Source organism: Marmota marmota, unplaced genomic scaffold, assembly GCF_001458135.2.
Source record: "Marmota marmota marmota unplaced genomic scaffold, marMar, whole genome shotgun sequence".
Classification (NCBI taxonomy): Eukaryota; Metazoa; Chordata; class Mammalia; order Rodentia; family Sciuridae; genus Marmota; species Marmota marmota.
In genome coordinates this window covers 63,839,787-63,863,896 of record NW_025999968.1, presented here as the reverse complement: position 1 = coordinate 63,863,896, position 24,110 = coordinate 63,839,787, and the positions used below count along the sequence as shown (strand labels likewise).

Below are 24,110 nucleotides of genomic sequence, written 5' to 3'. Positions count from 1 at the left end.
AGGCCTGGGCCTACACTGGTTGGGTAACAATGCCCCTCAGTTGCTGTCCATACTCAACTGTGGCTAGGAAGGGGCTGGGAATGCAGGCTCTGCACCGTTGCAACCATCACCAGGAAGAGCCCAGAGATGAGGAACAAGACTTAAGACACGAGCTAGATGACAGAAGTGGCAGGTCCCTCTTCCAGTAGCCCGAGGACACCGACCAGTCTCTGAAGGAGTCAAGACCTGTGCCGACACAGGCTGGGGTGCTCTCTTACCATAATGAGCCCCATCTTAGAAACCACTGCTGGCACTTCACTGCAAGGGCCAATCTCAATATTTTGTGGTCAATGCACAGACACCACACTCTGAGCCCCAGGACCTCCTGTGCCCATATGGGCCATGCGCCTGTGTTGGCCACTACTCACACTCTCCAGATCCTCTTTCAGACGGGTCTCGTGCTGCAACTTCTCCTGTAAGTTTCTGTTTTCTATTTTTAAGAGTTCGATTTGTTCCTTGAGTTCAGTCTGTAGAAGAGACAGTCTGACCTTGTGCTCAGCTTCCAAAGCCAGAACTCTGGCGGCAACCTGCATGTCCTCCTTCAAGGTCACATCCTGCACACACTGGTGATGTACCTGTTGGGTCTCTGTGGAACAAGGAGGGAAGTAAGCAGTCACGCACCATGGCCCACCCACAGGCAGTGCCAGCAAAAGTGCACTTCACTGACACCGGCTGTGCACAGACCAGGCAAAGGTCCTGGTGCTAACTCAGGATGGGGCGTGGTTTTCTCCATGCCCACCCTGGGGGCACAGCTGTACCCTACTGCAGGCATACCCTGCCTGCCCAAGATACTCCTGCAGATCAGGAGGGATGTAAAACCTGCCACGGCTCAACACAGGACAGGGATTGAGGGCATGAGGCCAGAGGGCTGGGACTGTGAGCGCTGGGCACACTGCCTCCTCACTGCCAGACCCAGGTCACCCTCTACAGAAGAGGGAAACACAGGTACAGTCAGAGTGAGAACAAGGCATGTCACAGGGCAAACACGGAACACCACCAAAGCCTGTGAGAAGACACCCTGGCAGCTGCGGAGGCACCCCGACGCAGGAAGGACAAGAGGAGGCGGAGGGTGTGTCTGAGGCTGTGTTTGGGCTTTGCTCCTCAAGACTTTCCCCCTGCAGCCCCAAGTATGCTCTTAGCCAAAAGATGGGCTCTTGATTCTGCAACCTGCACACTCAGAAAAGTGAGAAATTATACCCCATCTGATTCAAATATATGACATATCAAAGTCATTGTACTATCATGTATGACTAATTAAAACAAATTAAAAAAAAAAAAAAAAAAAGATGGGCTCTTGCCACAGCACCCAGCGTGGAGCCTGACCCTCCCACTCCTTCACGGGGCCCCTCGGCCCTGGGCCTCTTCCCCTCTACTAGGAAGACTGCAGTGCCCAGGGCCGGGTGGGGCTAGAGTGGCACCACGATCATGTCTCTCACTAGCTGCCCTCGGCTGCCCACCTTCCTGGGATCCCTGTCAGTGGCCACTGTCCAGGTCCATCACCACGCCTCTGAGATGAGCAGGGTTCCCTGTCCTGCCACCTCCCAATAACCCCACAACCCACCCCTTGCTCTGCCTGGACACACTGCGGGCTTGGTCTACCAGTCTGACAGGAGCACAGCAGGATCCCAGGAAAGTTCCCCTCCTACGACCCAGCAACCTGTGACCCCAGGGTACTGCCACAGGCAGACCTGCTCCTGCCTGGAGAGAGAGCCACCTAGAACGGGCTGGGCCAGGAGCACAGGCTCCCACCCAGGCCAGCCTGCCAGATTTAACCTGCGCCTCAGGACTGGCTTGGGGTGCACTTCCAGGTGCAAGGCTCATGGTCCAGCTTCAGCAGACGTGGCCATGAAATCCATCCTGAATGGTGTACATCGACAGGACACCCGTGCAGGTCCAGCTTGCAGCAGGGCAAGGACAAGGAGACAGGCGCACCTTGGCTGTGCTGGTCTGAAGGCACAGCTTGGAGTGGCTCTAGCTCCAACACCTCAGGTCCCAGGAGGCATCTGTCCAACTGGTCCTCATGCTGGACGTGCAGGGAGGAATCCCACGCTGGCCCCATCTGTAAACCACGCAGGACAGACATGCTGAGCCTGGGCACCTCACTTGCTGTTGGTACCACTGAAGGCACTGGCTTCTGTGTTCAAAGAAATGGTGAATGCCCTGCCAGAATGAGTGACCACACAGGCAACCCCGTGCACCTCACCAAGACACAGATGTGTCCAGCTGCCCCTCCCCCTCCATCACTGTCCAGCACAGCCTGGAGAAGCTGCAGCCTGAGGACAACATGCGCCACCAGGTGTGTGCTGTGGAATCAGAAGACTCCCTCCCCTGAGCATCAGGCAGCAGGCGGACACCAGGGGGTTGGGGCTTGAAGAAGGCTTAGTGCAGTGGACCAGTCCACAGCAGTCCTGCCATCGGCTCCACGAGGTCAGACGAGACAAGGGAGGGCAAAGGCCTGTCAGAACATCTGGAACAAGACCCTGCACAAACAATGTTGACCAGAGGTAGCCTGGCAGACACAGCATGGCCATAACACTCACAGCTGTCACACGACCCTGAGTCCCTGGAAAAGCAGGAGACCAAAGCCCACGGGTGACCAGGATTCTGTAAAACAAGTTCTAATCAGGACCCAACAACCAGGCCAGGAGACCAAGAGTTAATGTCACTGCAAACACCTCCTCTCCCCGAGAGCCCTTGCTTAGACGCTCCGGGGAAAATAAGTGCAGTAGAGGCCTAGGACCTGACATGATCCACTGTCACCCAAGAGCCAGGAGTGGACTCAGGCAGGGCACTCCTAAAACGTCCCCTCCACCCAAAAGAATTGAGGTCACGAAGAGCACGGTTGTGGTTCTCCTTCCATAGTGCCCAAGGAGTGCCCAAGGAGTGCCCAGGGAGTGCCCAGGGAGTGCCCAGGAGTGCCCAAGGAGTGCCCAAGGAGTGCCCAGGAGTGCCCAGGGAGTGCCCAAGGAGTGCCCAGGGAGTGCCCAGGAGTGCCCAGGGAGTGCCCAGGAGGGAGGGGCCTGCACAGGCTCCCAGCTGTCCTGAACCTCGGGTCTCGCCCCGGGGACTCTCCTAAGTCCTGACTACTATGCCCTGCTGCAGCAGCAGGGAGACCTGAGCACACCACGCCTGGCACTCAGCACCCACCCAGGGGCCCAGAGAGCCAACGTGGGAGGCTGACCAAGGTCTGAGAGCCAGCTGCAGGGCAAATGCCACGGTGTCCCTTCCCTGGAACCTCCCTCCACAGGCTCGGCTCACCTTCTCCCACCACTCCCTCGACAACTTCTTGGGCATCCACCTCTCGGGACTCGGGCACCTCCCTGCTGCCGATCCCCACTCCTCCTCAAAGAACCCTACTCTGCTGAAGGCTCTGTTTCCCTTTGTTGTGTCGCCACACCACGAGCCACATGGGACACCTGACCCACCTCCATGGTGTCCCTACCATCTCTGCAGAGCTCTCCAGAGCCCCATGCCAGACTTCCTCAGACACTGGACAAGGACATGTTCTGTGTACTCCACAAGGAGGAAGTTTGAAGTCACACACAGAGCAGGAAGGGAGCCGGCTATAGGTCACCAACCTGCACAGAACACCCACCTCTGACAGCACAGAGACCTGGGCGGAAGCCTAACAGATGGCACAGAACACAGAACGCCCTGGACACCCAGGGTGCTCTTCAAGAGGTGAGCAGAAGCCTCCTATCCACAATGCTGGAACAAGAGGACAGAGAAACACAGACAGCAAAGCCAGAGACTGAAAACCATGATGGAGATAAGAAACGTTCCTGAATGACCAGGGTCGATGACAGACAGAACCTCCCACCCAGAGCAGCCTGAGCACACAGGACCCGTTCTGGAGGAGCATGAGCCTTGCAGGGGCTATGGCAGCGACAGAACCGGGGACTTAGGTATTCAGCAGCCCTCGCACACACAGCAGGCAGAGCAAGATCCTGAGCTTCAAAAGCCACCCCCCACTCCCAGGTCCCCAGTGTGCAAAGCAGGTGCAGACAGATGGAGACAAAGGCTACAGATCATAGGTGCCAGCCTGAGAGCCATGGGCGGCCAAGAAAGAGGTCACAGTCGGACTGTGATAGTGACACCAGCTTAAATGTGACCGAGCAGACTGTGGCACAGCCACCCTCACACACCCATGAAGGGAACACAACAGCAACCTGAGGCAGGAGGCGCAGGCAAAAGCATGGTTCCCAGGCAGCCAGGGATGTAGGACAAGTTGGAGGGAAGGGCCCCCAGGAGCCGCAGAGAATAGCGCCCGGGAGACAGAGCGTGCTGAGCTGAGGTGCAGCTATGCTAGGGCACCAGAAAACCAGGGGGGCTGCGTGGAGCTTCCCTGCAGCTGGTGTGGCCTGCCCTGCTTGCCCACCTGCACACTGATGGGAAGAGGGGGACACTCGGGAAAGGCCGTCGTTCACAGCCATGTGGGTGACAGCCCGAGGGCTGGAGACGACTGCGCGGGTCCCCTACCAGATTCGTTCGCTGAGGTCCTGATCCCAGGACCTTCACAGGCAAATGTCAAGATTAAGTGAGGTCACTAGGGCATTCCCTAATCCAACAGACAGGCGTGCTCATGAGAGGAGACCAGGACACAGACCACGAGAGGGACCACCATGTGAGGACTCAGGGAGAAGACACCACCTATAAGCCAGGGAGAAGGGCCTCAAAGGGCCAGGCCATGAGACCTGTGGCTGTAACAGAATGAGTCTCTATTGTTCCTGCGGCAGGTGGTGTGCTCTGTCATGGCAGCCCCAAGCCAGTGTTGACCCAACAACCCAGGACTCAGAGGCAGAGCACTAGTGCTGAGGGCTGCACTGCCTAGCACAGTGGGTCCCAGGGCTGCAGGAGACTGCACACCCAGGAAAACCTGGTGCAGCCATCAACAGCCATCAACATGTCGAGGTGTCTCACAACTGGTCCCTTCCTGGCCCTTCTACTAGACTAGCCACAAGTGTTAACAAGTGTCACAAGCAAGAAATAGCAAAAGAATGACAGGAAACTACGGCATGGAGGTAACTGGAGGAAGAGGAAACGTACAGGTTGACAGAAAGATGTTCTGGACAAAACTCAAAGCCAAACACAACTGCACAGCCCCTGGACTATCAATGCACGTCAGCCAGTGACTGAGGGGAGGGGGCCGGGGGCAGCCTCTCAGCCAGGATGGAGCTGCCAGAGTGCGAAGGGGGGACCCTCAGCCTGGACCCGTGGCCAACAGAGGTGCTCCTCAGGAGAGCAGCCCTCCCTGGTTGGATCACTGCACCATGGCAGACAGCAATTCAGAGGTACTTGACCACTGAGCCACATCCCCAGCCCTATTTTGTATTTTACCTAGAGACAGGGTCTCACTGAGTTGCTTAGCACCTTGCTTTTGCTGAGGCTGGTCTCCAACTCATGATCCTCTTGCCTCAGCCTCCGGAGCCATGGGATTACAGGTGTGCACCACCACACCCAGCACAGTTACTTCTAAATTACAGATCAGTGACCACAACCCTTGCTCAGCAATCAAAACAAAGCCCATCACCTTCTGCCGCTCAAGACGAAGGTCAAGTTGATCAGAGTGTTCTTTTCTTTTTCCGTAAGACATCTCTTCTAAAAATGTACAGGATGAACTAAAAAAAAAAAATATGTTTAAAAGCTTCACACGTGACCATTCAGCTGCACCCACCCACTCTCCCTGGGCCAGGTGCAAAAGCAGAGGCCTTGGTCAAGGATGGGATGACCAGGTCTGCCTTTGGCTCAGTCAGCATCCTGGGACCACAGCAGGAGCCAGCAGCCAGGGACCCACGGGGGGGCATCTCACTTCCAGTCCAGACCACAGAGCCCACTTCTAAAACAAGTCCACCAGTCTCTACTGGCATAGATGGCAAACATGGGATGGGAACCAGCCCAAGGTCCCACGGCAGAACCATTCCCAATGACGACTGCTTCGTCTGTACCTGACTTCACCAGACCCCAAAGGGGGCTCCTCCTTGGCCTCCTGCAGCCGCTGCTGGAACAGGGTCAGGTCCTCCTGGTAAGTCTTCTCGGCATCCCTCAACTTCTTCTCAAAATAGACCCGTAGCTGCTGCAGCTCAGACTCATGCTGCCTGCGGTCTCGCTGCTGCTGCTGAGCAAAGCCTTGCCGCAGGTGCTCCAGCTCCTCCAGGCAGGAGGCTCGTGTCAGCAGTGGCTCCAGGGGCCCTTCCACAGGAAGAGGCACACAGTCAGGGGCAGCAGAGCAGACTCTGAGAGGGGCCCAGCCCGGACCTGGGAGTGGAAGGGGGCCCTCGCAGGGCTGCTCAGCCCCTCGAGAGCCCCTGAAAGGCAGCCCTTTCTCCAGCTGCTGGTCCAGGAGCCAAAGAGACCCACTGTAGCAGGGAGCACGGGCCCACCAACAGCTACCAAGGAAAGGAACAAGTGTCAGTCCTACGTCCACGAGAACCTGGATCCTGCACAACCCCAAGAAGCCTAGAAGTGGGTTTGGGGAGGTGTGTAGCCAAAGAGAGCTGGGTTTCACCTGTGGGCGCCCCTGGCCAGAGAGCCAGACGTGCCCTTCAGACCTCGCAGAGCTCCTGACTGATCAGGGCACACTATGACTGCCGCAGTCTGGCTGGGCACAAAATAACTGAGCCGCCACGAGGCACTTGTAGGTTCAAACAGGAATTCCTTTATTGCCCGAACTCCCGGGAACGCCACCCGCCACCCACGCCACCCACGCCACCCACGAGGCCCTTCCAGGAACACCACACACCAACCGCAACTCCCTCCACCGGACCCTCACCAACCAATGCGAACTCTCCATGAATCCCCGCGAGAGCTCAACCGGAACTCAACGGGGCGGGCGGGGCGGGCGACCCGAGGCAGCAGGAGCCGCCCTATTGCAGGACAGCAGGGGTCCATTTACAACTGAATAGACAGCCTGTTCCAACCAGCATCATCCAGTCACAGCAATTATGCACAGCTTAACTTAATTATCATCATCTTAATGGCTCACTGGCGTCACCTCTCAACCACTCCTTCTGGTAATATGCCAGGGCCATACCAACTCGGCTGTGGCTCTCAACATATGCCCACACGAGAACTACAGTCCTGGGCACTGCAGGCTGCCCCAGTGTGGACTCAGTCACCACCCAGGGCTCCCTCCTGGGGGCCTCTGGTCCCATCAGCTTCTCTCTCCTCCAGCCTCCAGTGACAAACAGACCCAAGGAAGGACAACTGACACACTGCCCACCACATGTGGCCACAGACAGAACTTGGGGCTGGGAGACGAAGCCCAGGCCTCCCTTCCCAGTGCATGGCAAAGGGCGGCTGCTCAACAGCACAGCCCTGGTCCTTCCTCATGATCCACCTGCCCTAGGGGCAGTTGGCAGATGAACTCCAAGAAGAAGATATCTCTTGTGGCCTGGGATGCTGGTGGCCTGAGCTGGGCCTGACTGTCCCTGCCTATGGGCACAAGTGGCTCTGCCTGCTCTGGGGCAGCGACGTTCAGACAGCTGAGCAGAAACCAACCTGATGTGAATGGAGGGACTTGGCTATCAGGGAAGACTAGGACCAAGCTGTCCCAGACAAACTCGCCACCGCCGGTGGGCCCTGAACCCTTCAATTCTGGAGCTTGAGCCACTAGAGGCGGCACACAGGACCCCGGTGAGGTAAGCAGCAAGGCACTGTTTACAGCAGCGTCCAGGAGAAGGCTGAGCACCACAGGCACTTCACCTCACACTGGAGAGACAGCCCACAATGATGCCAGTCTGCACCGTTAGGGCCATACAATCACACAGCTGCTGCCAGCTGACTTGCCTAAGGACAAAATCATGGCTCTCCCAACTCTCGGTCTCCACCTGGGACAGTCCGACCCAGCACGAGGCTCGTGCACTTCATTCCCAACCAAAGCCGATCCCTGTGCCTGACTTCCACAAACCCTGAACACTGTATAGGACGGGCACATTTTAAAAATTACTTTTTGTGCTAGCTACAACTACTAAATTCTAGTTCATGAAAAATGAAACTCTCAGAATGAAAAACATGCCTTCAGGGCTCACCGTGTGGCTCAGTGGTTGAGCGCTTACCTAGCATAAGGCCCTGGTTTCCTTTCCCAGCACTGCAAAAAATGAAAAGCACACACAGCTTTGACTTTGGAGGGTCTGAATTTCCTACACAAAACTGCTCACCAGGGCTGGGGTTGCGGCTCAGCGGTAGAGCACTCGCTCAGCACATGTGAGGCCCTGGGTTCGATCCCCAGCACCACATAAAAATAAATAAATAAAACATAGATATTGTGTCCAACTACAACTAAAAAGTAAATATTAAAAAAAAAAAAAAAAAAAAAACCTGCTCACCATTCAGCTCCTCTCTGTTGGTTCTCACAGACTCAAGCTGGGACCACAGGCGCCTGACTTCTTCTTGTGACTGGGCCTTCAGGGCTTCATAGGACGCTTGAAGATTCTCCAGCTGGAAAAGGAAAGCATCCCTGTGAGGAACGCGGGAGACCAAGGTGCACCATGTGTGGTCTGTGTTACATGCACCTGGTGGGCAGGAGCCAAACACATGTGGAATGGAAACCTACACCCCAAACCTAGCAGCCAGAACGGAGCAGCCAGAGCAGCCTCATCCAAACAAGGCCCAGGCCAGAGTCAGAGTCACTTAAAAGTAACAGCCAGGCATGATGGTGCCATCTGCAATCCCAGCTCCTCAGGAGAGTCAGAGAGAAGGGTCATGTAAGCCCAGGAGCCCAGGGCCAGCCGGGGCAGCACAACAAGACCCCAACTTGAAATAAGAAAGATAGCATTCAATTCTGGGTGTGAGTGTTCACAGCATAACTTCAGCATGTCCATGCCCTGGGGACAGTGTGGTCACCTGCCTGCTGGCCTAGAGCCATAACGGCCAGACACAGCCATCATCTGTGAAGCTGTCTGCAGCCTCTGGGCACAGGACGGGGCTCACCCGTGACACTGGTGGGACCTGCAGGAAGGGCTTGCGATGCCGCTGTTGTGAGGCAGGGCCGGGGAAGCAGCATTACCCACAGGACCATCACTTCAAATGAGGAGTGTGTGTTCCTCAAGTTCACATTACAGAAGCAGGTCACCTCACACTCGGACACTAAACGCTGCTCCTCACCTTATCAAGTGCCCATAAAGCACAGCATGAAGGGCTAGGCCCTGCCACGGACTGACCCTCTGGTCTCAGGGATGGCGAAGAGCATCCTGACACACTGTGACACTGCCAGGCCCAAAGCGAGTGCACCCTGGTGGGATGTCAGCACCATTCTGTGTGGTCCGGCTACAAGACAGAGCAGGCAGGCTGTCCCAGCAGAGACCCAAGAGGCCTTCCGAGCAACACAAGGGCCTGTCCACTCGCCAAGGAGGACAAGCATGCACACTGCTGCCAGGCTGCCTGACTTCCGGACTTCCCGCCCCCTCTCCCTGCAGTGCCGTCTTTCCTCTACAGTTACCCCAGGCCTGGGCCTGTTCCCAGCAGATGGGTCTTCTCCCTGAGCAAGAACGGCAAAAGGGAAGGCAGGCTCCAGTCCAGGAGGGCCTGGTGGAAGGATGAGCCTCACCATCTGTCTCGTAGGCTGCAGCCCCACAGGGAGCTGGGCAACCACAGAGGAATGTGGCCCCTGAGCTATGGCCTGTAGTGAGAGAGGCACTGGCCCTGAGGTTGATCCATCCTCTTCATGGCATTAGGACCAGGGGGTGCTCATGGGCTTTCTCCCCATCACTGTGAGATAGCCTAGCAGCCAGGACAAGACCAGGACCCCAGAAACAAAGGATATAGACACCAGGTCTTCAGGTCCAGAGATGGGCCCAGGCAGGCTCCTGAAGACCACGGGGCCCCGTGTTGCCCCTGCTCAGATTGCACACCTCTGCACACCACCAATTCCAACTTCTGTTCTACTCTCTTTTCAATGTCTTGGACTGACCCTCACCTCTTGGGTTTGGTAGGAAAGCACTCAGGCTGGAGTACCCTGGCCGTACCTTAAACAAGACATGCAGGACTGCACCAGAAGCAGGTCTGGAGCAAGTAAGCAGGAATGCTTTGGGGAGCTATTGGAGGAAGTTCTGGCTTATAGAATCACAGTTGGGGAACATGGCCTTACTCCTGGAGTTTGGTATCTTTTTATTTATTTTATTATTATTTTTTTATACTTATAATTGAACCCAGGGGTGCTTTACTACTGAGCCACATCCCAGCCCTTTTTATTTTTCATTTTGAAACAGGGCCTTCATAAGTTGCCGAAGGTCTTGCTAAATTGCCAAGGCTGGTCTTGAACTTTCAATCCTCCTGCCTCAACCTCCCAAGCCATGAGAATTACAGATGTACGCCAACGTGTCTGAATTACCATTTGGGACCTTTATTAACATTTCAGGTATACTTCTAGAGAATGTGCACTTTCCAAGTACAAGGCAAGAATGTTAATGACGACATGAACCTCAGACTCTGCCCTTGCTCCTCCACCCAACAAGTCTTCTCAAAGTCAGTACTCAAGTTTCAGCAAATAACAGAACAATGGCCCAGTTACAAAATCTTTTAAAACTTCTCTAAAGGCTGGGGCTGTGGCTCCATGGTAGCGCACTCACCTGGCATGTGTGAGGCACTGGGTGCCGGCACCGCACATAAATAAATAAAGGTCTATAGACAACTAAAAAAAAAAATTAAATTCCCGAACACGAAATAATTAAGAATGAGTGAGCTCGTGCCTACCTCCAGCTGCTTTTCTCTCTCCCTCTCTCTGAACCTCGCCTCCAGGTCTTCCAGGCACTGGCAGCGCTCCACCTGCAGGTCCTCGCGTAACTGCTTGATGGCTGCCTGGTGTTGAGCCTCCAGGTTCTTCAGGGAGACTAGAAGGCAGCACGAATTCCACCTCATTTTCAAGGAGATGCCACTCTCCCTCCTCAGCGGCACTGGCAGCAGGTTACCACTGAGATGATAACCGCTCGGCTCGCTGCACGCCACCGAGCTCCATCCTGGGCCCATGCTCTCCTGCACAGTGTGCCACGCCAGGGGTGTGGCCGGGAAGGCAAAGCTGAGCCACAGCCTGCAGGCCCAGTCCACACCCTGTCTCAGCAGCCACTCTGCTCTCCCCGGGAAGGAGGAAGAGACAGACATGGTGGTTTACAGGCAGCATTACCCGGCCCACAAGGACCACTGCAGAACACACAACTAGCAGATACTACTGTTTTGGTATCAATTTAGTAAATAAACACACAAAACATGTCTTTGAGACAGAGGTCAGTGGCCAGCAAGGAGGCCTCCCAACCTGCCATCAGGAGTACCTGGCATTGGAAACCAAAGGTGGCAGAGTGTGTTTGGTCCATGTGGTGAGCTGCAAGATCCTGAGTCTAATATCACACAGAAACTCAGCCCCTCCAGACCTGCTCACAGTACTTCTGTGCTCACCTTCAGCCTGATTTTTAGCTTGAAAAATCTTTTCCAACTCAGCTCTCTGTCCTGCCAATTCTTTCTGAAACTGGTTTTGCAAATCCTCCATTTCTGACTGGTGCTTTGCGGATAATTCTTTGCGTAGATTTTCTAAGCATAACTCTCTTTCAGATTCCCAGCCTTGTTTTAGGGTCTAATTTAAAAGAAAAAGAAGATTCTGGTAAATAATTGATTATATGTGGTAAAGAAAGTTCAATCACACTGTCAAAAACCTAGAGTGGAGCCAGGCACAGTGGCGCACGCCTGTAATCCCAGCGGCTCAGGACGCTGAGGCAGGAGGATTGCAAGTTCACAGGCAGCCTCGGCAACTGTGAGGTGCTAAGCAACTCAGTGAGACCCTGTCTCTAAATAAAACACAAAATAGGGCTAGGGATGTGGCTCAGTGGTTGGTGGCCCCTGAGTTCAATCCCCGGTACCCCGCCCCCCTCCAAAAAAAAACCCTAGAGTGAGCAGCCCTTGACCCCATACTGAACTGTCACTGCAGGAAATGGGTCTTGATGGCCAGCCAGTGACCCACCAGCTGCTGCAAGGACACAGCAGGAGCATGCACAAGGCAGACAGCTGGAGACCAGAGAACAGGGCCACCTCGCCCCCAGCAAAATGGGTCTCTGAATTCAAAGTGCATTGCGTGGCCATTCTTGAAAGCTCGTGAAGCTATGTCCCTACAAGATGCAGGATCTGATGGTGACTTGCCAAACTTTCCAAGGGCTGGGTTCTGGTCCAAGCGTCCTAAGAAACAACTCCCCACTGCCAGGTCAGAGGAGTGGAAGTCTAGGGCATGAACCCCAACCCTGAATGGACAGCCCTGGCCAATGCCTGAGCAAGCCAGGACTCAGGAGGAACCCCTCAACTCACTGGGGCTGGGGCTTGCCCCCACAACTCCACAGCCTCCTGACATTCAGATATACCACACCTCGGGCCATGTTCCCCTTCCTCCGCCAGACACAAGTCCAAGAGGACAGGGATAGTGGCCCAGGACAAGGGTGGAGGGGTGACAAGCTCCTTTGCACCACAGACATCAGTGTGAAACAGCACACATCCCTCGACAGCACAGCTGTCCTCACACAGGGCAACTACTCGCTCTGCCCAGCTCCCCTGGGTCCCTCGGCATCAAGGGTCACAGACCCATGCTGTGCAGTCTCACCCACCTCAACCATCTGCACACTTTTCTCCATTTCTGACCGCAGCTTCTCTTTCAGCTCCGCTGTGAGACAGACAACAAGCCATTCAGACCCCTGAGTCTCACCTCCAGATCCATCACCCAGGAGACAAGGCTCCAGCACCATGGGCCACACAGTGGACACTCACAACACCCTGTGTCCAGGAGGGCCACCGAAACCCAGGCCTGGACAGAGAATAGACAGGGCCCATACAGACCGGAATGGTGAAAAGAGAGCAGCCCAGAGAGGGTTGAGAGACAAGCTATGTTTCCCAAAAAAGGGAGAAAAATATGGGAGTCTGAGGCAGGAGATGGCGAGTTCAAAGCCAGCCTCAGCAATGGCAAGGTGCTAAGCAACTCAGTGAGACCCTGTCTCTAAATAAAATACAGAATAGGGCTGGGATGTGACTCAGTGGTTGAGTGCCCCTGAGTTCAATCCCTGGTACCAAAATAAATAAATAAGGAGAAAATTTTAAATATACCTTTGTTTGCTTGAAAGTACATGAAGAAACAAAAGAGCATCACAAGAGCTTAAGAAAACTTGCCCCTCAGAGTGAGGGAGAGGCGGGCTGGGGCAGGGGCTCTCCACACAGCCACAGCTGAACATGCTGTTCCTGCACCAGTGGAAGGCAAGCAGGCAAGCAGGAGCGCGCGCAAGCACTGGCCTGCGGCTCCCTTCTGGAGTGAGAACACGTGAACCGCAGCTGTGGGAACATCTGCACAGCTTGGCAAATGCACCCCAAGCCACCAGCGAGTGGATTGTGCACTGTGTCAATTATGTCTCAAAAAAGCTCTTTAAAAAAGATGTGCATGGGGGCTGGGGCTGTAGCTCAGTGGTAGAGCGCCTGCCTCGCACATGTGAGGCACTGGGTTAAATCCTCAGCACCGCATAAAAACAAATAAATAAAGATATTGTGTCCATCTACAACTAAAAAGCTATTTTTAAAAGAAGTTAAGGGGGGGAGGGCTGGGGCTGTAGCTCAGTGGTAGAGCGCTTGCCTTGCACGTGAGGCCCTGGGTTCGATCCCCAGCACCACATAAAAATGAATAAATAAATAAAAATGAAGATAATTAAAAAAAAAAAAAGTTAAGGGGGCTGGTGTTGTGGCTCGGTGGCAGAGTGCTTGCCTGGCATGTGTGAGGCACTGGGTTCTATTCTCAGCACCACATATAAACAAATGAATAAAATAAAGGTCTATCAACAACAAAATTTTTTTAAAGTTTAAAAAAAATGAAGTTAAAAAAAAAAAAGATGCATGAAAGCAGGGTCCTCTTAAAAAAAGTACCATAAAAATTATCAAAAATAAAACATGAAAGCATTTATTAGGCCAAAAAAAGAGCTCAATTTGACCAAGAATTAGCAAATTTAAGAAGTACCCAGGTTAGCCAGTGGGTGGCACCGCCAACCAGGAGAATCATGGTCAGCTCAGCATAGGAGGACAGGGTCTGAGACCAGGGGCATCTGGGTGGGGCTGACAAAGCCTGTAGGCAGCAGATCCCACCATCGAAATTAACACTCACCCCCTGGAGACTGCACTGAGGGAGAGACCAGCAGAACCAGGGCTGCCAAGGCCAGGTGAACAGACGTGCTGACCCAGGCGCTGCTCAGCCCACAGCAGTGGGAACTGTCAGGAGCCAGGCTTGGGGGTGGGGGGTGGGGGGTGCGCACTCTGGGGCCCTGCCTTTCAGGGAATGGGGACAGGAGCGTGCACTCTGGACAGGGGAAGCGACCAGAAAATAAGCAGGCCGTTTCTTAACGAGGACACCATGCAGTCCAGAGCAGCCAGGAGGCATACTGGCTTGGCCCCACGTGCAGAACCCCCCTCTTGCCCATGCCAGCATGCCGTACCCGTCTCCTGCCCACAGCGGAGTGCCATCGCCTCCTTCTCGCGCGCATGCTGCTCCCGGACCAGCTCCAGCTCACACTGCAGCCTGCTCTGCAGCAGGGCCAGCTCCTGCGCACGCCGCCCGTTGAGCATCTCCCGCAGCTCAGCCAGTGCGGACTCCTTCTCCTTCTGCAGGTTGGCCTGCGTTAGCTCCAGCTGCACCGTGTGCATGTTGCTCAGGCTCAGGCGCAGCGCCTCCAGCTCCAGGCTGGGTGCCGTCTGGGGACAGAGGCACATCCCATGAGTCTAGGCTTGGAACCAGGCAGCAAGGTGACACCAAGAAACACGTGATGGACCCAGGACAAGGGAAACGGAGCATGCAGCACAAGGAGGACAACCACCTGCTCTCCACGCTTGTGGCTGCAGCTGTCCCCACAGTGTGCCTCCCACCAGCAGCCACTCCCATGGCTTCCCTCACAAGTAAGAGCGATTCACAGCAGAAGCAGTCAGGGCACCGCATATATGACCTGGCACAGGCCAGACTGCCCTCCCCAGGCCCCTAGCTGCCCTTCCACCTGCCCCAAGGAACTGCCCCCCCCACAGAAAACACGGAAACACAGCAAGCTGTGGCATCTGCCCATGCACTCTGGGATGAGTCTTCCCCACCTGCAGTCCCCTCCCAGCTCGAGACCCCAAGTGCCCTTGTGTGGATGGCTGAGCATATGCCCAGTGTGTGATGGCCGAGAGCCCTGGCTAGGCCGTGCAGGTCACCTGAGGCTGCTGCTGCTGGGCAGCCTCATCCTCGGATCTGCTTGCCAGTTCACAATCTTGTTCTTCTTCCTAGGGAAAGAAAGCAAAGACCATGGCCAGAAAATTCACAGAACCAGCAGCCACTAAGAAATAATAAAATAAAATACACTAGTGCCTCACGAAAGCAGTGCCAAGGATGTTCCAGACACCTGGAAGGCGGAAAAGGCCCAACCAGACTCACACAGATGCCCCAGACCAGCAAACCAGGAGCCCGGGGCTTCTCATGGACACTGCAGTCCTTCCTACAAGAGGGCGTAGGAGGGCGAGGGCTGGGGCTGGGGCTCGGTAGTAGAGTGCTCACCTAGCACATATGGGGCCCTGGGTTTGATCCTCAGCACCACATAACAATCAATAAATAAAATAAAGTCATTGTGTCCATCTACATCTAAAGAAAAATATAAATTTAAAAAAAGCGTAGGACTTGCATGTGAACTGCACACATCCTCCAGGAGACTTTCAGTCATGTTAGGTGACCTGTGACACCTAACAATGAAACTGCATAAACAGTGGCTACAGCCTACCCTTTAGGGAATAATGGTAAGAGCAAGAGGTCTGTCTGCATTCAGACCAGATACCGACTTTCCCCAAAGTTCCTTCAGTCTGTACTCAGTAGACTCTATGGGTGTGGAGAGCTGACTGCACTCACCCAGGAAGGAAAGCATTAACAGGTGCTGCAACAAGGGCTACATGTCACAGAATACCATTTACATAACCTATCAGGAGCCCAGATCCACAGAGAGCCGCCTGGGGCGGCGTGGGCAGGTACAACTGTCAACAAGCACACGATGATAAAAATGTCCAGAGCTTAACAGAGGAGAAGGGGTGCACCTCTGGGCCTGTGCTAAAAGACTCTGAAGCATGTGCTTTAAAACAGTAGATTAGGGACTGGGGACATAGCTCAGCTGCTAGAGTACTTGCACTCACATGCACAAGGCCCTGGGTTCAGTCCCTAGAACCAAAAAAGAAAAAAAAAAAAAAAAAGCAGTGGATCACATCATGGGAATCATATCTCACTGAAAGACAGCCATCAGGGAAGGGCACTCGCCTTGCTGGACAGTGCCAACCTAGCCATCTGCAGGAAGAGAAGAGCGACACCACAGAAGAGAAAAGGTACAGGACATGGTGAACCAATGCAAGACGCCAACATCAAAGGTCGCTTATGGTCACCAAGTTACAAATATTGACAAGATATGACTGATTCTCAAAGTCACAGAGGGCGTGGAAAACAAATGTACCCACATAGTCGATGACAGAGTACGTGAGTTTGCTTTCTTCTTAAAAGGTACTGGACAATGTCTGTCAGAGCCATCAAAGACTTCTGTCTTAACACTCCAGCTCTGCCCCCTGCTTCAGCAGCAACAGCCCCAGGGAAGAGAGATGCTGTGGCCGCCCCTCAACAGGGATCAACGCCGCTCCCCTGCAGTCTGTCTGCCTGCACAGCACCCCCCCACCAGGAAACCCCCACCCCTCCAGTGATCTTCAGGTCAGCCTCTCTGTGAGAAGTGTCACCTGGGCACTTCAAACTCAGAATGGCTAAATGAACTCCATCTTCCTGCCCAAGCCAGGGGACTTGTTGGGGTGGACAATTTGATGTGGTCATGGAGGCTTAAAAGACCCCCAGAAGAACCAAAGTGCAGGGGCTGACAGCATGGGTGGGCAACACTAGGAGTTCAGCAGAGTGTGTTAGTCGGTTCTGCCTGACGGTGAACAACCCAGAGGAAGAAAAGCTTATTCTGCTCACAGACGTCCGGTCCACGGCTGGATGTCTCCACTGCTCTGGGCCTGAGGTGAGGCAGAGAGCATCACGGCAGAGAGACACCGCAGAGAAAAGCTGCTCATATCTCACGGCACCAGGAAGCAGAGAGAGCAGGCAGAGCCCGGGACCAGCTCCCTCAGTCACACCCGACAACGTGCCTACAGCTGCCACCCAGTGATGCATTCCAATTATGAACCAATCCACTGGTTAGGTCACGGTACCCTTAGTTTAACCTTTTACCTCCCCCATAAACAAAGGAGCCTTTGGGGAACATCTTACAACCATAACAGGGAGTATGACAAGATTCCCTCCAACACTGGGGGCTCCTCCAGCGTTCTCTGCCTCAATGAACGAACGGCAAGGCAAAAACCACACTCCATTCCCGCCACATCATGACCAGCCCTGGCGTCTCTCCACTCCCACAGTTGTCCAGTGTCCTGCAGCCACTCGGCCTCTCCTGACTTTGCCACACTCAAGAGCAACTTCCCATGGGTGACCCCAGCACACTGGGCGTCAGTGCCCACCACACCGGCCTCTCCTCTTTATCTGGTTCCTCTGGGGCCACACCAAGCCCAGCAGAGGGCACAGCTACTCTTAACCCCATGTCCATGACCACCTCCACACACCACACCTCTAAGGAACCAGTGCCTACACAATGCCAGGGGCAGCCTGGCTCCACGTCACTGGAGAGCATCTGCATGCTGGGCTCACCTGCCCACGAGGTGATCGACTGCCTGGGAACAGCCTCACTGCTCACAGCAGAGCCTGGGTCGGACACATAAGAATCCTGCTTCAAAGTGAGCCTCCTGGGAAGGTCAGGGGAGCACCCATTCCAAACCTGAAGGTGTGATCCTCAAATATCTGAACCACTGGTAGGACCCACAGAAAGGGCCTGGACACTGCCGAAAGGGACTGTGCACACCACACAGGACCTCGGAGCCCACTACAAGGACACAGTCCAAGAGAGGCTCATTGGGAGAATAGGTCTCTGCACCTGAAAGTCTCCCTGCAGAGAGCAGAGTCCCACCTATCTCACTGATGAGGCAAGTGTGATCTCAAAGCTAAGCCTGGCAAGAATTTACCAGAGAAGTCAGTCCCACATCCAACAAAAGTGTAAAAATAGGGGAGGAAAAAAGATCCTCCACACCAATCGCAGACAATGCAGAGCCACTGATACACTCCCATGCCACTACTACTTCAGAACCCAGGGCCACATGTGCAAACAACAGAGACAAATGGTGACAGCCCCTCAGGGCTAATTAAACCCCACAGACATGCACACACAGAGACCAGGAGGACTGTGTGAGAATGCCCACAGACAAGCCCTCAGACAAGGACACTGCGGTGCACCATGCGCAGGACTGCCTGGAAACTGCTCAACATGGTGGGACCCGCAGGAAAGGGCTCAACAGGAAGTATTTTAGCCTTTCTGCCATTGTGACAAAAGGATTCAACCAGAACAAGTGTAGAGGAGGAAAAGTGTATTTGGGGGCCCATGGTTTCAGAGGTCTCGGTCCATAGACAACAGATTCCATTCTTCGAGGCTCAAGGCAAGGCAGGACATCATGGTGGAAGAGAGTGGCCGTGGAAGCAGCTCCCATGAAGATCAGAAAGCAGAGAGGGAAAGGTTCCACTAGCCATATACAAAATATACACCCCAAAGCCACACCCCCAAGGCCCACCTCCCTCCATTACCACTCAATCCCATCAGGTAACTAACTAATACACTGACTGCGTTAAGGCACTCACAACCTAATCATTTCCCCTCTGAACCCTCTTTCATCGTCTCACATGTGACCTTTTGGGGGACACCTCACATTGAAACCATAATAGATACAATGAAGATATCACCATAGGTGAATCTCATTATCAAGACACTGGATATACAGGCACAGACCCAAACATTACATGCTAGAATTTATAAAAATTCAAAAACTAGTGGCGTTGAGGATTTAGCTCTGTGGCAGAGCACTTGCCTAACACACACCAGACCCTGAGTTTGGTCCTAAGCCCTGGGGGGGAAAAACATTCAAAAACTAGCAAAACTAAACTACCTGTAAGTATCACATAGGATTTCCATATACACACATACACACACACACACACACACACACACACAGAGACCATAAAGCTCTAAGAAGATAACAGAATGTTTCAGAAGTCACAGGAGGACCGTGAGTTCAAAGCCAGCCTCAGCAATGGCGAGGCACTAAGCAAATGAGTAAGAACCTGTCTCTAAATAAAATACAAAATAGTGCTGGGGGCTGGAGTTGAGCTCAGCATAGAGCACTTGCCTCATAAGTGTGAGGCACTGGGGTCAATTCCTAGCATCACAAATAAATAACCAGATAAAATAAAGGTCCCTCAACAACTAAAAAATTAAAAAAAAAAAAAATAGGACTGGGGATGTGGCTCGGTGGTCGAGTGCTCCTGAGTTCAATACCTGGTAGCCCTCACCACCACCAAAAAAAAGAGAAGATAACAGAGTGTTTCTGTGACCCCTCAGGGCTAGGAGTGACTTTTTGGAAGGACACAAAAAGCATTGATCAAAAGAAAAACTGATAAACTCAAATCATAAAAATTAAGAATTTCTGCTTATCAAAGAACAGAACTAAAAACAACCCCCCCCCCAAAAAAAAGAGGCCAGTGAGGGTGGAGAAACCAATCACAGCAGATGTATCTAACAAATGACAAGTACAAAGAACATGGAGACGTCTCCAAACCACCAAAGACACTAACTACGTGGGGGCTAACAGAGGAGCACGGCCTGCACCCAGCTGAAGACCTGGACACACCCAGCATGATGCCAAGAGTGCCATCATGGTACCACGCCAGCATATGAAGGAACACAAACACACTGAAAAAACAAACACGACTGTATTAACAGATCTGGCACTGCAGAGAAAATATCAATGAGTTTAAAGGCAAGGCAACAGAAACCTAAAATAAAGACAGATGCAGGGAAACTGGGGGTGGAGAAGAGGTGGCGAGCGTGAGGCAACAGCTTGGCCCTTCCTGTGGCCAGCAGCTGTGCTCAGCCGAGCTTGCACAGGGCGTTTTAGTCTGAGACTGTGCTCAGCAAGGGCATGTTTCCACCTTCAGAATGTGGGAGCATTCCAATGCTGGCAGATGTCGACACTGCAGGGCCTGGTGCAGACGCCAATACAGGGCACCCAAGGTCACCAGAAGGGGAGGGACAAGAGGGAACAGAAAAAATATGTGAAGAAATAATAGCCGAAAAGGTGCAGGTGTGCAGCCGCAAGATCAGGACACGCATTCCACAGCTGCTGCTGCGTGGCCGGCATCCGCAGGTGGCCCCAGCACCACTGGGCTATACCCTGGTCCTTCTTCCCAGCTGAATTATCAGGTATTACCAACTCCAGCACCTACTAAGGAAATCACGACCGTCTTTCAAAGATGACACACAATCACATAAGCAGAGCGAGGGATAGTCACAAACCAAATTCCCCCAGAGCCAGTAGAACAGCAGAGTCCTTGCCAGGTGGCAGGTGCAGCTGCGGGGCTCTGGGCTAGGCCTCAGCCCTCCTGCACGCAGAGACAAAAGTCCCAATCTCAGAAGCATGCCACCCAATATTAAAGGAGATACAGAGAAAACACACAACCATGTCTGATACAAGTGAAAAGGACGAACATCTTGTCACCACTATTCTAAATAAAGTTCACTCTTCCAGTCCTGCTCACTGTCAAAATACCTCATCATGCACACCAGGCATCCTACCAAGCAAAAGCACATGCACAGAACAAAACCAAGGTGAATCTTAGTACAAGATGAGGAAAGGACCCTTGAGAGTCCTTCTGAAGATGCTGCCTTCTGAAGCACACCATCAGCACAGATGCTCTGCAGTCCAGCAGCATCCCGACACAGGGGCAACTGATACCTGACCCAAAAAGACCTATGCCACAGCTCCCTCGGCCCTCAACAGCTGGGACAATTTGGAACTAACCAAACTTCCCTGTGCTGGGAAAACATAAAGCTCACAGCGATCATTCTTATCACTAGGATTGCAATGACAGCCACAGGTAGAGGACGGGGCCCTCTGCTAGGCATCACTGTCACCCAGGAAGGTGGAGGGCGGCCCTGGGCTATCTGCCTAGGAGACAAAATACCTGCACTCCCTCCAGCCCTCCGGGCCCAGGGAAGCCTAGCAAGTGTCCCTGCAGGGTCTGGTCTAGCTCCATGGGCTCCAGATCTTTCTTTTTCTGATCACACCCACATTAGTGGTACCCCCATCCTACCAGTGCCTGGGAGAAGCTCAGATAGCAAGTACCATCCTGCGTTCCACTTTGAAGCACAGCAGCCTGTGAACTGGACCAGGTGTGGCAAATTCATAACAGACCTGCTGGCCCAGAGGAGAGCAAGCAGAGCATGGACACAGTTCCTCTACCTCCATGCAGGTCTTCTGCCTGCTCTGAAGCCCCCCTGCCAGCCTGGGAGCCCAGCCCCGAGCCTCCTCTGTCCCAAGCTGTCTCTGACTCACAGGAACCCATGCCTACCTGCCAACCTCTAAAAAGACAAAGGCAATTATTTCACACCCTCAGATCTCAGCAGCCCATTAACTCCATCCCAGCCACCTCTCAAATTAAACTTCAACAGCCTTTCTCCAAATACAGGTTTCAGAGCACACCTTCTCTTTTATATGTCTGCTACGGACTGAATTTTTCCCAAATCCCACAGACTGAAGCCCAAACCTCCAATGAGAATATCTGGAGATAAGGCCAGAAGGTCAGATGGAGTCATGAAGGCTCCTAATCCAACAGGATGTGTCCTCTTAAGCAGAGACACCAGCGCTCTCTCTGCCATGTGAGGGCACAGGGACAAGACAGCTGCCTGCAAACCTCACCAGAGACCAACCCAGTTGGCACCCTGACCCTTGACCTTGGACTTACAACCTCCAAAAGGCTGGTGGAAAAATGAAATTTCCCAGGGCTGGGGTGGTAGCTCAGTGGCAGAGCGCTTGCCTAGCATGTGTGAGGCATCGGGTTCGATCCTCAGCACCACGTATCAATAAATAAAATAAAGGTCCATTGGCAACTAAAAAAAATTAAAAAAGAAAAGAAAGAAATTTCCCTTGAGTCCCCCATCTGTGCTCTGTGCAGCTGAGCAGACAACACACTGCTTCCAGACTCCTCATCTTCCCGCGCCCCTCCCTCCAGGTGACCTGCTCCTATGCCATCTCTGTGGCCCCTCACCTCACACACAGCTTTGCTTCAACAAGTGCCACCAGTGTAGAGCTGCAGGAGCTTCGAGGCAGCAAGGTGCCTGGCTCCCTGCACCACCTCCGCTCCCTTCTCTCCTATGGGCCAAGGCACATGTGGCAGTGTCAGGACTGGGGCCTGCACCCCCACAGAGGCACTCTCACCAAGCAGAGCAGGTGCTCTCACACAGGCTCCTCCCAGAGTCAGAGCTCAGCTCCACCCTCTGCGTTGTATCAGCCTGTAGTCACAGCCTGCCTTCCATCCTGGGATCCCCCAACACCTCATGTGATTTTCCTTAATTTGCACTCACCAAGGTTCACTCTGTGCTGTAAAGTCCAGCGTGCCTCAACAGCACGCGCTCCCACACATCCACCATTCCAGCATCCCATGGAGAGTCCTGACTGCCCTGTGCCTCAGCTACTCACCTGCACCCTTCCTGCACCCCAACACCAACTCTGGCCAACCCTAATCTGTTCCCCTTCTCACAGCTGGCCTCTTCCACAGCGTCCTCTGCCTGGATTCGAACAGTGTAGAACCACACCAGTGTTGTTCAGACTGATTTCTTTCACTTAGTAACAGGCACTTAAGGTCCCCCCAACACTTCATGGTTTGATAGCTCATTTCTTTCTAATGCTGAGTGACAATATGCTCTGGATGTAGTTTTTCTATCTACCATTAGCCTCCCAAAGGACATCTTGGCTGCTCCAGTTGAAGCCAGATTTAAAGTTAGGTAGTCAGTGTAGTTAGGTAAATCGGGTCTAATATCATATCGAGTGAAATCTAAAATGGAGGCCATGCTGACAATGATTCCGGGGAAACGGGGAAACGCAGGACAACTCATGGAATGTTAATGAAGTCCTGAAAAGGCCCTAGGCCAAAATCCACCCCAAAGAAATGTTAATGGAACCCAGGGAACAGCCCCAGCAGATTAGAAGGTAGCCCATCGCAAAGAAGTGTTAATGAAGTCCTTCCTGCCCAGATTACCTGTGTCCCAACCCTTCCAACCTACATTCCGTCCCCAAAACTATAAAAAGGGGAGACAACCGCACTTCCATGGATTCCACCTCTTGGGTCCCCTTCTTCCTCCAAGAGAAGTCTTTTCTGCTGTCCTTTAATAAACTTCTAATGTCTACTCTGACCTTGCCTCGGCGTGCTTCTTTGGTGTGATTCTTCAACATTGGGGAAGCCAGGACTGTCACCAGTCAACAGCGGTAACACAGTTTGGCAAGCCCCCAGGCAACCTCTGCTTAGTCTGCTTGCTAGCGTCCTTGCTGCTCCCACCCAATGCCACGCCTGGGGCCAGGGCACAGACACAGGCACAGGGGTGCAGTGCTCACTGCTCATTTTCTTCCTAATGAAAATTGGTTGGAGCATCTTTTGCTGCACTTAGCTGGTGCCAAGCATCACCACTGGTAAGGTCTCTGTTCATATATTTCATACATTTTTTGTACTTATTTTATATTTATTTTTCAGTTGTAGTTGGACACAATACCTTTATTTTGTTTATTTATTTTTATGTGGTGCCGAGGATCAAACCCTGGGCCTTGCATGTGCTAGGTGAGCGCTCTACATCTGAGCCACAGCCCCAGCCCCTATTTCACACATTTTTAATTGGGTACTTTTCTCGTTGATGAGTTTAAGAGTTCTTTTTTTTGTTGATACCAGGGGCACTTAACCACTGAACCACATTCCCAGTCCATTTTTGTTCGTTTTTCCCAAGACAAGGTCTCACTAAGTTTTTGGTGCCTTGATAAGTTGCTAAGGCTGGCCTTGAACTTGCCATCCTCTTGCCTCAGCCTCCATAGGTGCTGGAATTACAGGTATACACCACCACGTCCAGCTGAGTTTTTTTTTTTTTTTTTTTTTTTTACCAGGG

The 24,110-nt window shown here is 53.2% G+C and overlaps 1 protein-coding gene across 17 annotated transcripts in view; it reads right to left on the bottom strand.

Annotated features, from left to right (window-relative positions):
* Positions 1 to 24,110, bottom strand: part of Pcnt (pericentrin) — a 96,326-nt gene that overhangs the window by 62,847 nt on the left and 9,369 nt on the right. For 15 of the 17 annotated variants that reach the window (XM_048803830.1, XM_048803822.1, XM_048803826.1 and 12 more), the window contains exons 3-12: positions 15,223 to 15,291; positions 14,475 to 14,730; positions 12,615 to 12,670; positions 11,425 to 11,599; positions 10,729 to 10,865; positions 8,364 to 8,475; positions 5,985 to 6,228; positions 5,570 to 5,657; positions 1,972 to 2,098; positions 408 to 625 (exon numbers count right to left, since the gene is read on the bottom strand). In XM_048803830.1, coding sequence (XP_048659787.1) covers positions 408 to 625; positions 1,972 to 2,098; positions 5,570 to 5,657; positions 5,985 to 6,228; positions 8,364 to 8,475; positions 10,729 to 10,865; positions 11,425 to 11,599; positions 12,615 to 12,670; positions 14,475 to 14,730; positions 15,223 to 15,291 — 1,482 coding nt within the window. The remainder of the gene's footprint in view (positions 1 to 407; positions 626 to 1,971; positions 2,099 to 5,569; positions 5,658 to 5,984; positions 6,229 to 8,363; positions 8,476 to 10,728; positions 10,866 to 11,424; positions 11,600 to 12,614; positions 12,671 to 14,474; positions 14,731 to 15,222; positions 15,292 to 24,110) is intronic. The other 2 variants (XM_048803828.1, XM_048803834.1) reach the window with 2 other exon arrangements.